Raw genomic sequence first — 13,628 nt, 5'->3', positions numbered from 1 at the left:
TCCCAGCAAATAAAGCGTAAAATTAACTGAACAAACCGTCACACTTCGTGAAAATAAATGCTATAATGTATTTTGTCTCAAAATTACAGATTTACATTTAAGCCCCATATCCCCTTGAATGCCCCCTTGTGGCAACTTAAAGTTAATATTTGGTTGTTTCTGGTACGTCCCGACTTCATTTAACTGTGCATTGCTCTGAGATAAGTCCGACAATTTCCAAATGGCCACGTTTACGGCCTTCCCATGCCTTGCTATTATGTAAAAATCACTTTCAGTCTCCACAGCCCCGCTAATTATAGCCCAGTGTGCCTTATGACCGTTCAATAGACCCGGAGAATTGTTTTTGTCAGTATCGTAAGGCACTAGCAAATTGGCACCATTGAGCAAAAGTTCTTTGATTTCTTTTGTATTTAATAAACCTGAGTAAACTTGAACACACGTCGATTTTAAACTTAGTTGGGCCAAAGTGGCCATATTTTGAACACTAAACATCTCCCCGTTGTTGGTGAACCCCTCGTTTTTGGCGGTTTGTAGCAGTGACTGTACCGACGCCGTGCTGGGATTCCCCGAATAAATTGCAAGGGCGACCAAACCACACTGGGGGCCGTCTTGAAGAAAGGCAGGTAGCGACTTATATGAATATTTCAGAGGGTTACTCAGTTCTGTTAAGGTGAACAAAGTGCACATCTTGTGCACTTCAGGGTATTTCTCAGCCCAGGTAAAATTCATTTTGTAGGTATAAAAATCTACAAAGTGAGGTGTTTGAATTAAACTTTTAGTGGTTTTTTGTAGCGTTAAATACCCACGATTGCACCATATTAAACCAGCACAATTTTGGAAAGCAAAAGGTAAGGTTATGTCATGGAATCCACGAATAACTCAACTAAAATTAAAAAATGTGCGGGGAAAGACAACCTCCAAAGACTTAATTATCTATACCAGGTCTGTTTAATTTAAGTGTGAAAAAATGAACCGGTTGTAAAATGGTAATTTTAGGCGTGTAATGCAATTGCAACAGAGAATGAAACAAATCATTTAGCGTCCGTAATGTACAGCAATCTTGCAGTCGCAATATCGAAAAAAGCTGTCCAGAGAATGTAATGCTTTTTAATGAATTTTTTTCTCGTCTGATTATTATTTTTAGGGACATTGAAGTAAAAAGAACGATTTGCAAAGGCTGCCGCTCTTTGTTGTTGGCGGGGATTACATGCAAAGTGAGAATAAAGAAAAAACGTTCAATTTGGACGTGCACTAAATGCCACACAGCGAAAGTTTTCCCCGTGCAATGTCCCGACTACGTCCCTTGGAACCTACAAGAGGAGAGTGTTGTGGAGACTTTACAATACAAGTGACGATTATAAATATTAATTTTTATTAATAAAATTACAGAAAAAAAAATCGTAAAACCTAAATTATTAAATTAGAGTTTTCACTTGATAAAATAGCAAGTAGCTAAATAAATACTTGTTCGTTTGCTAAACTGTCAGCAAAGGGACTAACTATTTCTTTGGTTGCGAAATAAAAAATCAGACCAAAGGTAATAGAGATCGGAAGCGCTGGCAATGCTTTTTTGAAGATCGCCAACAAAAGTAACGTGAGGCAAAGTCCCTATAAAAAAACAATTAGAAAAAAAACCTAACTATGGAAAAATCTAACAATAAGAATGGCCACGAAACAGGCTAAGGTGGTATTCCAGTCCCCGTAAGACGACGCTTTCCCCACCAAAACGCTGTAGAAAATAAAGTCACCCAAACCCAACTTGACGCCCCCTAAAAAAATTAATAAAAAAACAGGACTCAAATTTTCCCAACGCACGTTCTTCCTCCTCTTGATGAATTTGCGTCCGGGGGGCTCCCCGCGGAACGTCATGCACTTCCAACCGTCTTTGGGCAACTCTACTAGAATGATTATCAACCCAGTCTTGCGTAAAACCGTGTTCCTCGGTTGAATCAGCAGACGATCGGGCTGCAGCCCCCCGAGGGGGGTTCTCGTCGTTTGAAGGGGTGGCCATGCTGGTATAAGCATACATATAAGTTGCTACAAAATTAAAATCACTAAACGAAAAAATGCTGTTGCGATTTACAAGAATAAATCAAAGCGGGGAAAATTTGTTCGTTTCGTTCCTGAGCTGTTTCGACGAGTATTCTCAAAGGGCCCTTGGGCATTAACACAGCGACTAAATCTGTAATAAGACGGATTAGTGGAGCTTTGGGGTAGGCAAGCCATACCCCAGACTGAAATCACAGCTAGAACAGCCCACGTTGTCCATTCTGGAAGATATTTTATGAAAACTAGAGCCATAAGGGCCGCAACAAAAATAAGGTAAGCTTGTTGGAGAACCAAAGGGCCTTGCCAGTGAATGCACACCATGCCCATCACACCGAAGTTCCACATCAGTAACACTATTGTGGGGTAATCCATGGGAATATTGTAAGCTCTCAGAATTTCCCTTAAACCAATGAACTGTTAATAACTAAGTTTGACTCTGAAATTAAGTTGGTAACTCCAAACTCGTATTTCCAACTTAATTTCAGCCAGAGGCCACTTGCTTACTCCAAATAAAGGTACGAAAAGACGGTTAACAACATTAAAGACGAGAGGATCAGCCATCCATGAATTGTCTTGTAACACCTATATTTATATAACACAATCAGCAAGACAGTCATTACTACAATAACAGCCATCAGAATCAGCGAATTGGCCGCCGCATTCCAGACCTTCGTGCTGGTGTCTGAACTCTCTTCATGGAACGGAGTATAAACCCTGCAAGCCCACAATAACCAGGGACCCCTCAAAGAGCCAATGTCCTTACAAATACATATCTTTGACGGAATAGAAGTTCACAGCACTTATAGTCGCGACTACCACCACCATGCACAGAGACACGGGGGCAAACAGCTTAATAACGTGCTTGGCCCCGTATTTCAACTCTTCCTCCTCGTCTCTGAGTTCTGCGACTTCGTAATCTACAGGTGGGGGCCGACTGCTGCCCCCGGTGACTATCTGGGCTTCAGGAACATCGTCGTCTTCGGGTAGCCTGCGGGACCTCCGTTTGCGAGAGCCCTCAGGACCTACCCTCGAGTCACCCGACAGCGAATTGCCACTTCCGTTCGTCTCCACATGTCCGTCCATCAGCCTGGTTTTCTCGGACACTGACGCAAACTCGCTTTCACTCTCAGACATACAATTTTCAGTGAAAAATTGACGGGGAAAACTCAACAAAAAAAATAAATGTATCTACACAGAAAGTTTTGACAGGCGTCAGCTGTCAGAAGTGACTGGCGCAGCGGGTCCTATGAGCACAGAGCGCACGAAACCTTACACTTTTTGAATCGATAATTGGCGCCATTTCTCCTTTTTTTAATTTTGATTTTTTTGGAAACGTTGTCAAACATTTTTAAACTAAAATGTCAGATGTCTCGCTTGCAAAAACTCCGGTTGAGGAACTGGCCGGAGGAGACCAACCCGAAGACTCCGAACAACCTGAAGTGTACAAACCTTACAAAGTTTTTATCAACCATGTGGATTCTTATCACTCCAAATACATCTCGGCCGTAAAATCTCACAAAACTTTTACATCTTTTGCACAACTCCCCTGACTTTCAGTACATAACGGACCAAATTTATGGATTGTCCAAGCTGATGAGGCAAGGGGGCCCAGGCGAGGAGGCCCCGGGAGAGGAAGCAGCGGCGGTAAAGCCCGCCATGCAAGACCTCCCCAAAGACAAATACGAATTCATCGGCACACTTACCTCGGTTTATAAAGAACCGTCCGAAGACATTCTTTACACCCTCAGCGAAGATGATGAAGATTTTCGCGAAAAGATCCTAAAGTGTGGCTTCATAATTTACGACATTACGAAATATCCGAAACAAATTGAAAAGGCGCTCAAAACGTTGTCTATTCTTACAGAACAGTTAAATGATATTAGTAAAATCGGGCCGAAAACCTACGAGCAGTTTAACGAAACCAAGATTTTTATTCTCATTTCGACCATCATGACCTGGGGATTGACAAAGCCATTAGACCCCGTAATTTTAGTTCAGTTTTTGTGATTTGTTAATTACATGTTTCAGGATGACCCGGACTTGCCTTTTTCGGAAGTGGACTATAGGAAACGGAGGCCACATCCTAATTATAAGGAACATTACGCTTGCGAAAAAGAAGTTATAAAAATTGGGCAACAAGTAAATCGCGTAGAACAGTCAGAATTTTTATTGTTTTAATTCAATTTGATTCAGTATAAAGACAAATTAAAAACGTATGTTGTATGCACCGGCCTGACGTATGGCGAAGAAGAAGATATTTTGGACTTTTTTTTCAAAACGGCATGGTACAATGAAGTCTTGCCAATTTTTGATAACGGCAACAACAAAATTCCTTTTATCCACGTCCGCGATTTAGCAAAGTAGAATTGTGAGAAAGTCTACTAATATTAAATAAAAAATAATTTTCCAGAGCCCTTCATGGGCTAATGGAAAACGCGCCTCCGAAGCCTCAGTATATTTTAGCAGTCGAGCAAACGCCGACAACTCTCAAAAAGTTTATCAAAACTTTAAGCAAGGCTTTAGGTGACGGAAAAGTGGCGAATATCATGTCCGAGGAAGCTTTCCTCTACAAAAACATGACCGTAATCATTTGCTAACTTGGTGCAACAGTTACGCAAAAATTTATTTTTAGCAAACTGTTTTTGAGCGATGCACTGTTAATCTTAACATGGAACCGGTGTTTCTCGTTGAAAATCTGCAATTAGAGTGGCAGAGCGAATTAACTATTGCTGAAAACATGCTTCAAGTGGTCCGCGAATTTACAACAAAACGAAACCTAAGGCCTGTGAAAATAATAATACATGGGCCTCCCGGCTCCGGCAAAACTCACTTGGCGAAAAAAATGTGCGAATATTATAACTCCAAATATGTCTCAATTCCCACAATGTTGGAAGATTACATAAAAATTTGGGTATTGCTTAACATGTTTACACTTTTCGTTAGGTTTTTTTATTTAGAAAGAAAGTCTCATAAGGCCTGAAAAACCCAAATTGGAAGAAACCGAGTACCTTGGCGAAGAGGAACTGGAAGAAGAGGTGGAAGACGAAGAAGACCCGCAACAAATTTTGGAGCAAATACGAGAAATGGAACTGTTTATGGAAGCTGGGATTGAGAAAATCCCTGATGATTACATCACCGGGTTATTACGATCGTATTTGGCGAAAAACTTTTGCCAAAATCGGGGTTACGTCCTCGATGATTACCCTCGCTTGCCGGCTCAAGTACTGTTTTAAGAGAAATTATGGCATTTTTGTGCAATATTTTATAGGCCAAAGAACTTTTCGGGCAAGGTGAAAACATAGGGGGCGAAGAAGAAGAAATGGAAGCTCCAGACTTTGCCGAAAAAGTTTTGCCCAACCTTGTTGTCGGCTTGGTGGCCACTGATGAATTTATTACCCAAAGGATCATGAAAATGCAAGAGGAAGAAATAAGGGTGGGGCAAATAAAATTATTTTAAAAAATTTATCAACTTTATTAGGACACTCCTTACGCTGAAGAAGTAATTTTGGAAAGACTGAAGGAGTTTCGCGAGAACAACACTGATGAAAACACTGTTTTGAATTATTTTGATGAGCTGGAAATTGATATATTACTTGTGGAAGTTAAAGACGATGATAATGAGGAAGCCTTTTCTCTCATAGCTAATCAAATGGGTCCACCGTCCACTTTCGGTTTAACACCAGAGGAAGAAGAAGAGTTGAGGAGAATACAAGAACAGGAGAGACAATTAGCTTTGGAGAAAGAAGAGCTGAATAAACAACTCGAATTGGAAAAAGCGGAAGACGAGCGCAAGAATAAAATGGAAGCTTGGTCAGAAATGCTTGAAAAGTTGCAAATGGAAGAAGAGAAGATTTTAGTGGCCCAGAGCGAACCTTTGAGACACTATTTGATGAAATACGTATTTCCGATTCTAACTAAAGGTTTGATAGAACTAGCTACGTTGAAACCGGATGATCCAGTTGATTTTCTTGCTGAATATCTTTTCAAAGAAAATCCCGAGGGTAAAATGTTTGATCCTTCGTACAATGTCGAGTGCGAGGATCTTTACACCGAGTTTCGGGGATACATTGACAAAATTATTGACGAGAACGAGGCATTTGATTGAAAGACGATTTTTGAATAATACATTTTATTTTGTAATTTGAAATTACCTACTCTATACATTATTAGAATACATGTTTATGCAATAATATAAATAATTTATTACTATCATCGATTGAATGCCAAATGACTAAGAAGCTTGTCTATTTTGCTAAGACAATAAATTAAAATGCATCTTCAGTCACTTCACCAAGATGCTTTGAGCATTTCGATGACGTAACGTCTTTATCATTTCTTATTAATTAAATATCACTCGTCCATCTTAACACTATCAAAAAACTAGCACTAAAACTTAAATACTGTACATAATTAAAAACAGAAACTTTTAAATAATGGAAGATGTCAGGACAAAAATATTCACACCCGTTTGGGAACAATTTGGATATGACTAATCACAGTGATTGCATTTTAACTAGAAAAAAAGGCTGCATGCCTTTCAGGCTTCCGGTCCTGTTCCCCTAACAATTTTTTATAAACTGTTCCAAACATCAACAAAAACAATTCGTTCTGAACTCGCCCCCAACAAATCAATTTTTGATAGTTTCGAAACTGAGCTAACCGACAGGGCAAGTTCCTTGTGATTCTAGTGCATATACCAACAATATATACAGTTACAGCGACAACCTTATGTACAATGTGGACTCAACAACTTCAATCTTCCAAAAAAACTCACATCACATTTAGTAGGTATATGAATACTTGGTACAAGTTATGTACTAGAGCTAAGTAAGCGCCGGCAATTAGCACCACACCTTGAGAAAATCGCATAAGTAACATCCGTTTTTTCCTGCATGAACTGGGATTTAATCCAAGAAGAGTGCAAATTTTGTGCTTCATCCTAACTAGACAGTTTCACAAAGAGCTAATACGTGTATGTTAAGCGTTCACAAGTGTACGAAATGAGCATAATTAGGAACGTAATTCATTGCATCATATCGCTAAATTAATTTAGAAAAATCGAGATATTAAACGGCTAGCTCTACTGGATGCAGCAATAACCGGCCATGACTTTTTAAATATTAACTATTACATTATAATGATGTTATAGTAATACTCGTAAACTAGTAACACTAAGCCATAACATTGAGAATTGATAGAAGAGTATAAAAGGCGACTTGTGTCCCACTCCCCTTAGGACTTGAGGAGTTTGTTGGCACGCTGGTTTGCCACTGCAATGCGCGTTTCGTTGCTTTCACCCTAACCAACAAACATATAACCAGTGTGCCCCATCACAAAAAACTACAGCCCAACCTGATCCGGCCCCACACTAATAAAACAAGCGCAAATTGCGTCAAAACAACCAAAAACGGTTAATTTCGTTTCTTAAAGTTTCTCCAATTGTAGAAAAATAACAGGAACGGATCAGGCTTGCAATCAAAGTCTGTAAAAATATTAGTGTTTTTGTGTTGTGTGTCTACTTGAGGAGATCGTGGGCACGCTGATTGGCCACCTCTATCCTTGTTGCATTGGACTCGCCCTGATTCGGACCATTAGTAGGTAATGTACGAGTAGATGTAGTGTCGTGAAGTGAACGGCAATGTAAACAAACAACACCAAGATTATTAAAATTCACAAGCAAATCCATCAGAAAATTATTCGTAAATGCTAGCGCAAATCGGCAGAAGCTTTTTGAAAAAAATAAAACGAAAATATTTAGAAACCAATCAAAGAGTGCATTTAACGCTCCAGTGCTCGCAAATAAACACCCCACTGGTTCAAAAAGCTCGACGCGCCAGGCGAGGCTGCTCAAACTCACAACCACAAAAATTTCATTTTTATTTGTCTAGTAAAACAAACAACCATTAAATGGGTCATTTGGAAAAGAAAACATGCCCTTTTTTCTGTGATTTCCTTCTCTTTGCAAGCGGCCTTATTTTAATTATCATTTGTATAGTGTTTGAAACCCTTTTAGCAAAATTAGTATTTGATTATGTTGAAAACTTATATTTGTGGACATGTTGCCGTTTCCAAATTACTGGTTCAGTGCTTCTTATTTGAGAAACCCCCCCTCCAAGTTCGTAACTAACATACTTACCACCGTTAGCGTTTAATTAAATTAAGATAAAATCCAGTGCTAGCACAATATCGAACGAAAACTTGTAAAAATCGGCCGTAGTTACCTTGAGATTGATACGATCGACCTGTCTGTTTTGATTCTCCAACTCTGAGCCCATGTCGATGGCCATGTTGCGCAAATTTCCGATCATGGTATTAACCTGTCCCATGTTTTCTTCCATTTCTTCCTCGCGTGCGTCGTTTGTGATACGTCCGATGTATCCTCCCTGCGGCCCAAGACCGTTGCGATCGTCCATCATTCTCTGCGGCTGATTATTCACGACTTTTCCGTCGTCGTTACCCTTCCAAGTGCCTTCGTCCTCTTTAAACGACGACCCTCTGCGATAAAATAAAACAAATCTCGTGTCGTATACAAATCTAGATCGCCTGAAGGACTCACTTCTGACATGGTAAAACGCACAGTCCGCAACATTTTTCCATCCCCGTGAGGTTCTTTTCGGCTTCTCGCATATCGGCGTTGATTTGGTCCATGCCATCCTCGATACGGTCCAGTTGCTCTGCGCAATATCGACTTCAATAAGCATTTGGACGAGTCCGAGGCGATTTAGCACATTAACTCGCTATAGTTTGAAATGTGTATGCGTTTGATGTGTGTGTCAGAGTTGGAACAAACCGCATGCACATGCCACTATTCTACTCGGGAATCCCCGAATCCAGGTCAGGGACTCGGTTAATGCACTACAGTTCTAGATGTTTTAGTAAGCAGACTAGTATTCAGTAAAATTCATGCTACTCGAGATGTTTATAAGAACGACCTGAGCTGGGAAATATAATAAGAGAACTGACAGTGTGAAATATACACGTTTAACGGTTATGTGAGTTAGTGTTAACTTACTTCGACAGTGTTAATCCTTCATGTATGTTGTTGTCTTTGAATCATGTATTATATTATCCATTACAACGTTATTTTTATTGATGAAGGTTCACGCTGAAGTGCTTTCGTTTCGAGACATTCGAGTAAAATTTTTATAATGTAGGTAAATTTTAAGAGACGAAAGCATTTCAACTGCTGACTGTACTTCATTGATTTGTTTTGGACACGTTTCAGTTTTAGGAGGATATGGGAAAGTTGTGCAGGACGATTTGGGTACACATTTCCTTACTTATCCGTCCCTCGAATCGTTTTATTTTACGCCCGGCTGGCTGCTGTCGTTCGATTTTTAAGCGCCTCCGTGCGATAAATATTTTAGAATTCCACATATTTCATAAAAAACAAACAGTACGAGAACAATAAATAAATTAAACACCGTATTGACATTTTTTTTAAATAAAAAATGCTCCTTAATTATTCACTAAAATATTTCCCGAGGATGTCGGGTTTTTAGCAAACAATAAATAAAAAATATTCTTAGTAAAGTTCAATAATGCGTCCAAATCCAATCCAATAACCCTCTGGACAATTTAGGAAGTAGTTCAAGCGAAAATGTATGCCTGGAGAGGAAGTTAGAAACTTCTTCGAGCATAAATCAAACACAAACTCCTATTGAAATCGAGCATTTAATTAACGGCCTTCAATTATTAACTACCGGCTTTTTTGTAATCCTCTCGCCCTGCACAACTAAGAGACTGTGTCATAAATCTGTATCGTCAGGTAAGATTGGGAGGGCAAAAGTTCAACTGAGAATGTCGTGTGGTTCGGATCTAAGGAGTGAGAATTGTTCAGTTAATTGTGGGTGAATTGGAATATAAAGAGAGACACAGCGAGACTAGATAGTATGCTTACCGCCCTGTTCATCCAGCATGACCAGGGTTTTCATCCCGACCTCGTGGCTCTACAAACATCAAGACAATCAGCTTGGTAACCTGCGTCCGTTCTCACCATGTTCTCCCCGTTAAATAAGTGAGTCAGTTGGGCGAACACAAGCTAATGTGTTAGCCCGACTGGCGTTGTTAGTCCCTTCGACACCTATAGATAAGTTAATCCACCAAACAGAGACCTGTTAGCCCACCACAGGTGTAAAAAATGAAAACAAACTCAACACGGTCTTTGCGAGAAAGAGCGCATTGCAATTAAATCCCCAATAAAGCAATGGTTAATCAACACCTGGACACTTCGAGTGCTTACCGCCTTGATGGTGGAGCATTTCCATAGTCTTGGCGCCGGCATCGGTACTCTACAACATCACAGTGGCTAGTAGCATACTTACACGACAATACACAGCACACCACTAAACCACAACACCCAGATAAATATCAAAAAAGATGTGGAATGAAGCAGAATAACACACAAGTAGTGAAAGCAGTAAGACAAGCTAAAGCCACCATAGCATGCAAAACGTGTGGGAATGCAAAATGTATATCAGTCTGTATCCATGTAAAATACATCACATTTAAAATGATGATGGATGGCGCCACAGCTCGTGACTTAAGTCACAGCCGTGCGTGAATATGATGAGGTATACACAAAAATTTGAGTCACAATGACGGATCTTGGGTTAAATGATATTTGGGTTAAGTATGATAGAGTGAGTGGAGAGAGACTCACCTCCCTGGTCATCAAGAGCGACCAAGGTTCGGATTCCAGCCTCCTTGCTCTACAGCAGCACAAAACAAGTGTACACTGTTTGTTAGTATAGATGTTAAGTGGTACACGCCCGCTACAGATAAGCACTCAGTATATTATTTGTTCAGTTCGAAGAGATAGAGAAGAGATTTATAGAGAGGAAGTTAGAGAGCGAGTGGAATGGGTAGCCCGGCAAGCTGGAGGAGGATGTACGATAAGCTATGATAGAGGCGCGCGAGTCGCGACACATGAGGGTTTCAACAGGATCACCTTACTGTATAACCATAAAATAAAAAAATTAAATGAACACGCAAAACTTCTACAATTCATTTCTGTTGTACTGTCCAACAAAATTACACTTTTTCCGCTTCTTTAGGTTTTTTTAGGGTGCGAATGTAGGCGAATTTTTTTTTTATTTTTAATTTTAGAACAGGAAAGTGACCAACGAATTTAAGATCAATAGGCACCACATACTTTTCAGTTTTCTTCTAAAGAGAAACTGATTGTAGACATTTGACAATAGCCAAAAAGCCGAGTTTCTCAAAAACCAGTTCAAATCTTCAGTCATTTTCATTTCCACAAAAACGATAAAAAAATTATACAGAATGCGATAAGATGATACTAAAATAAGAAATAACAGAACTGGCATAGAAAAAAACGAAACTTGTTTATTTTCTCACATCTGAAGAACGTTTTTAAATAGTAATTTCAATTTTGCATTTTCAAAATTACATTTTTTTTTTTAAAGAACAAACAAATTATGATTTTTTTCAAGTAAACTAAGCTAGAAAATTAATGTATTACTACACCCTAATAAAGTTCATAGAAATTACCAACAACAGCATAAAGTATTTTCGATTTCAGGTCTGTTTAAACCGTAAAATTGTAACAATCAGCGCATACGAGCGATTTCTCCTAATTAATATTTGATTTTTTTTTTAATAATTTGGCGGAAGTAATTCTTAACGTATTAAAAATGCAAAATCTGAAATGGCTATTTTAAAGCATTCCAGAGAACTGAGAGCTGGATTAGTTCTTTCTAACCGGATTTTAACTACAGTTAAAATATTAAAGTTTTTACGTTATAAACGTTTACACAAGATTAACAATTCAATAGATGTTTTTTGCAATGATTTTTTTTCTCACTGAAACAAAAATAAACACTTAAAAACGGGTTTAATTAAACAAAATCTTAATGTAACTGCACGTGAATATAACAAAATGTTCCCATCACGGCTTCTCATGATTATGTTTGTTCTTCAATATCCATAATGAAACGGTTAAAGACTTCAGAATATTAGATATAAGCATAAAAAGTAATCTCCAAATCTTTACACGAAATATTAATAAAAACAGCCATATCCATAAAAAATAATTAAACATGAACGGATCTAACAAGTTTACTGACAGACAAAACAAAACACCAATAAGTAGTTACGAAAAGATGACTATCGGTTAGCAAGGTTGAATATTATGAATTATTACGAGAAAAACGCTATGAACACTAATTTGCATTACGATATAAATTTCGAAAAAACTACAAAGCCAGCAATAAAACAGAAACGAAGTGTAGAAGCCCTTTTCAGTTTAGTTGTTTTAATAGATCTCTGTATGATCATTTTTCTGGAGCCGGTGTTTGAGGTGGCGGTGGTCGGGAATCAAATATTCAACTGTAGTCTGCGAGTGTGTGTGTGCAAAAGTGCGTGTGGGTATTTCTCATATCTGTACACGTAATAACACAGCACAAACACAGGCACACTTGCAGGGCTACCGCTACCACAACATCGAGTCCATGTAAGCACACCGCAACCGTCCCCGAAACCCCGCCGCATTCTTCAGCAGAGCTCGCCCCACGGTAGTCCTGCTCTGCACCGGTTGAGTCGAATCAGAGGACAGAAAAGACAGTGCAAGACATGCAGCACAGAGATACACCAAAACAATTACCAAACAATTTACTCTTATCTCACTGATCAAACTATGCCATCATTGTATGGTAATTGCAACACTTAGAGCAAAGAAGGGATGAGTTTTACGAAAGTCAACTAAAAATAAACAAGATCCTGACACCCCAACTCGGTTCATTTATCACGAAATTACATTAGGGATAAGTCACCTAGAGAGAATTATTAAGATTATCGGTATGGATCTGGGTGGGTACAGCAAGGGGGCGGATATTTACCTCTTCACACAGTGCCAACATGCGCCGGGTGCTCTCCAGAGACTGCAAATGATTGAATATGTTAATCAGGTGGTGCATAATTACGCCAGGTGTTACCTCATCGGTGACTTGCCCAGCCCGGAGCTGGAGCTCCTGCAGCTCGGTTCGGGGGGCCCCATTTTCGGCGACTGGTGCAGGTGCCGGCATTTTCTACGATCAAGAATGACAGAACTGACAAAAACCAGACGACGCACAATCTTTTTTGCTTGGGACTGTACTCTACATTGTTTGACCCGAGAAAATCAATAATCGCGTTAAGGGAACCAAGACGGGCGCGTTCTCGAATTTTCAAAAATAGCCAAATTTGCGATATTTGCATCTCATGACATCATCTTTTTTGCAAAAATGAATCACCAAAGCATCCTATGACACCCGCTTCGAACAAGACACGGCGCCCGGACGGAAATGCCTGATGGTGCGTTACATGAGAGAAACGTTGCTACTTACGCTAGGCTGGGAGTAACACGCACTAGGGGGTTCCTAAACGATTCTTGGGCTAATTCAGCAGTAATAAACAACACTGGGAATTTTATTTCACATAACACCTTGACAGGACAACTGTCAAAGGGTTATCGCATTTGAATGACAACAGCCAACTGAGTGGAGCAGGAAGGGAGATGCGGAGGAACTTAGCGCTTCTGCACATGATCCAATACCACTATGGAGGGAAATACAAATTTC

The 13,628-nt window shown here is 39.5% G+C and overlaps 4 protein-coding genes across 11 annotated transcripts; 1 reads left to right on the top strand and 3 right to left on the bottom strand.

Annotated features, from left to right (window-relative positions):
- Nucleotides 1-60: 60 nt before the first annotated feature.
- LOC663622 (uncharacterized protein) lies at nucleotides 61-729 on the bottom strand. Its single transcript, XM_015981769.2, has one exon. It carries the CDS (start codon nucleotides 727-729, stop codon nucleotides 61-63), a length of 669 nt encoding a protein of 222 aa, XP_015837255.1.
- Nucleotides 730-1,349: 620 nt separating this feature from the next.
- Psn (Presenilin) lies at nucleotides 1,350-3,183 on the bottom strand. Its single transcript, XM_962046.4, has 7 exons — nucleotides 2,813-3,183; nucleotides 2,554-2,763; nucleotides 2,229-2,449; nucleotides 2,084-2,182; nucleotides 1,816-2,037; nucleotides 1,657-1,769; nucleotides 1,350-1,608 (listed from the first exon to the last, which is right to left on the bottom strand). Exons 1-7 carry the CDS (start codon nucleotides 3,181-3,183, stop codon nucleotides 1,453-1,455), a joined length of 1,392 nt encoding a protein of 463 aa, XP_967139.2. The 3' UTR covers nucleotides 1,350-1,452.
- A 105-nt stretch (nucleotides 3,184-3,288) lies between these two features.
- On the top strand, nucleotides 3,289-6,196 carry LOC663604 (adenylate kinase 7). Its single transcript, XM_969644.4, has 9 exons — nucleotides 3,289-3,554; nucleotides 3,607-4,032; nucleotides 4,078-4,188; nucleotides 4,243-4,409; nucleotides 4,460-4,631; nucleotides 4,682-4,960; nucleotides 5,007-5,270; nucleotides 5,318-5,482; nucleotides 5,528-6,196. Exons 1-9 carry the CDS (start codon nucleotides 3,408-3,410, stop codon nucleotides 6,152-6,154), a joined length of 2,358 nt encoding a protein of 785 aa, XP_974737.3. The 5' UTR covers nucleotides 3,289-3,407; the 3' UTR covers nucleotides 6,155-6,196.
- LOC663588 (synaptosomal-associated protein 25) lies at nucleotides 6,162-13,552 on the bottom strand. 8 transcript variants are annotated; one of them, XM_015981771.2, is made up of 8 exons: nucleotides 13,395-13,552; nucleotides 13,005-13,097; nucleotides 12,909-12,950; nucleotides 10,292-10,340; nucleotides 9,950-9,998; nucleotides 8,606-8,723; nucleotides 8,271-8,544; nucleotides 6,162-7,627 (listed from the first exon to the last, which is right to left on the bottom strand). In XM_015981771.2, exons 2-8 carry the CDS (start codon nucleotides 13,064-13,066, stop codon nucleotides 7,565-7,567), a joined length of 657 nt encoding a protein of 218 aa, XP_015837257.1. In that variant the 5' UTR covers nucleotides 13,067-13,097; nucleotides 13,395-13,552; the 3' UTR covers nucleotides 6,162-7,564. The 8 variants fall into 8 exon arrangements, with proteins under 8 accessions (XP_015837257.1, XP_015837256.1, XP_015837258.1 ...); XM_015981770.2 differs by having other exon boundaries at nucleotides 6,162-7,347; XM_015981772.2 differs by lacking the exon at nucleotides 9,950-9,998 and having other exon boundaries at nucleotides 6,162-7,347.
- Nucleotides 13,553-13,628: the final 76 nt, after the last annotated feature.

Source organism: Tribolium castaneum, chromosome 3 (genome assembly GCF_031307605.1).
Source record: "Tribolium castaneum strain GA2 chromosome 3, icTriCast1.1, whole genome shotgun sequence".
Lineage (NCBI taxonomy): Eukaryota > Metazoa > Arthropoda > Insecta > Coleoptera > Tenebrionidae > Tribolium > Tribolium castaneum.
Note: the sequence above shows the minus strand (reverse complement) of the source record. Positions and strands in the feature narration are given on the sequence as shown.

Excerpts from the sequence above, each read along its gene's own strand:
- LOC663622 (XM_015981769.2), bottom strand. The coding sequence starts at position 729 with ATGAATTTTACCTGGGCTGAGAAATACCCTGAAGTGCACAAGATGTGC.
- LOC663604 (XM_969644.4), top strand. The coding sequence starts at position 3,408 with ATGTCAGATGTCTCGCTTGCAAAAACTCCGGTTGAGGAACTGGCCGGA. Across the intron at positions 4,033-4,077 it reads TGACAAAGCCATTAGACCCC|GATGACCCGGACTTGCCTTT; the intron begins GTAATTTTAGTT and ends TACATGTTTCAG. Across the intron at positions 5,483-5,527 it reads TGCAAGAGGAAGAAATAAGG|GACACTCCTTACGCTGAAGA; the intron begins GTGGGGCAAATA and ends CAACTTTATTAG.
- Psn (XM_962046.4), bottom strand. The coding sequence starts at position 3,183 with ATGTCTGAGAGTGAAAGCGAGTTTGCGTCAGTGTCCGAGAAAACCAGG. Across the intron at positions 2,450-2,553 it reads TTTTCGTACCTTTATTTGGA|GGAAATTCTGAGAGCTTACA; the intron begins GTAAGCAAGTGG and ends CATTGGTTTAAG. Across the intron at positions 2,183-2,228 it reads AGCTGTGATTTCAGTCTGGG|ATTTAGTCGCTGTGTTAATG; the intron begins GTATGGCTTGCC and ends GTCTTATTACAG.
- LOC663588 (XM_015981770.2), bottom strand. The coding sequence starts at position 13,066 with ATGGGGCCCCCCGAACCGAGCTGCAGGAGCTCCAGCTCCGGGCTGGGC. Across the intron at positions 9,999-10,291 it reads AATGCTCCACCATCAAGGCG|AGCCACGAGGTCGGGATGAA; the intron begins GTAAGCACTCGA and ends TGATGTTTGTAG. Across the intron at positions 7,348-8,270 it reads TCGATCGTATCAATCTCAAG|GGTGAAAGCAACGAAACGCG; the intron begins GTAACTACGGCC and ends TTTGTTGGTTAG.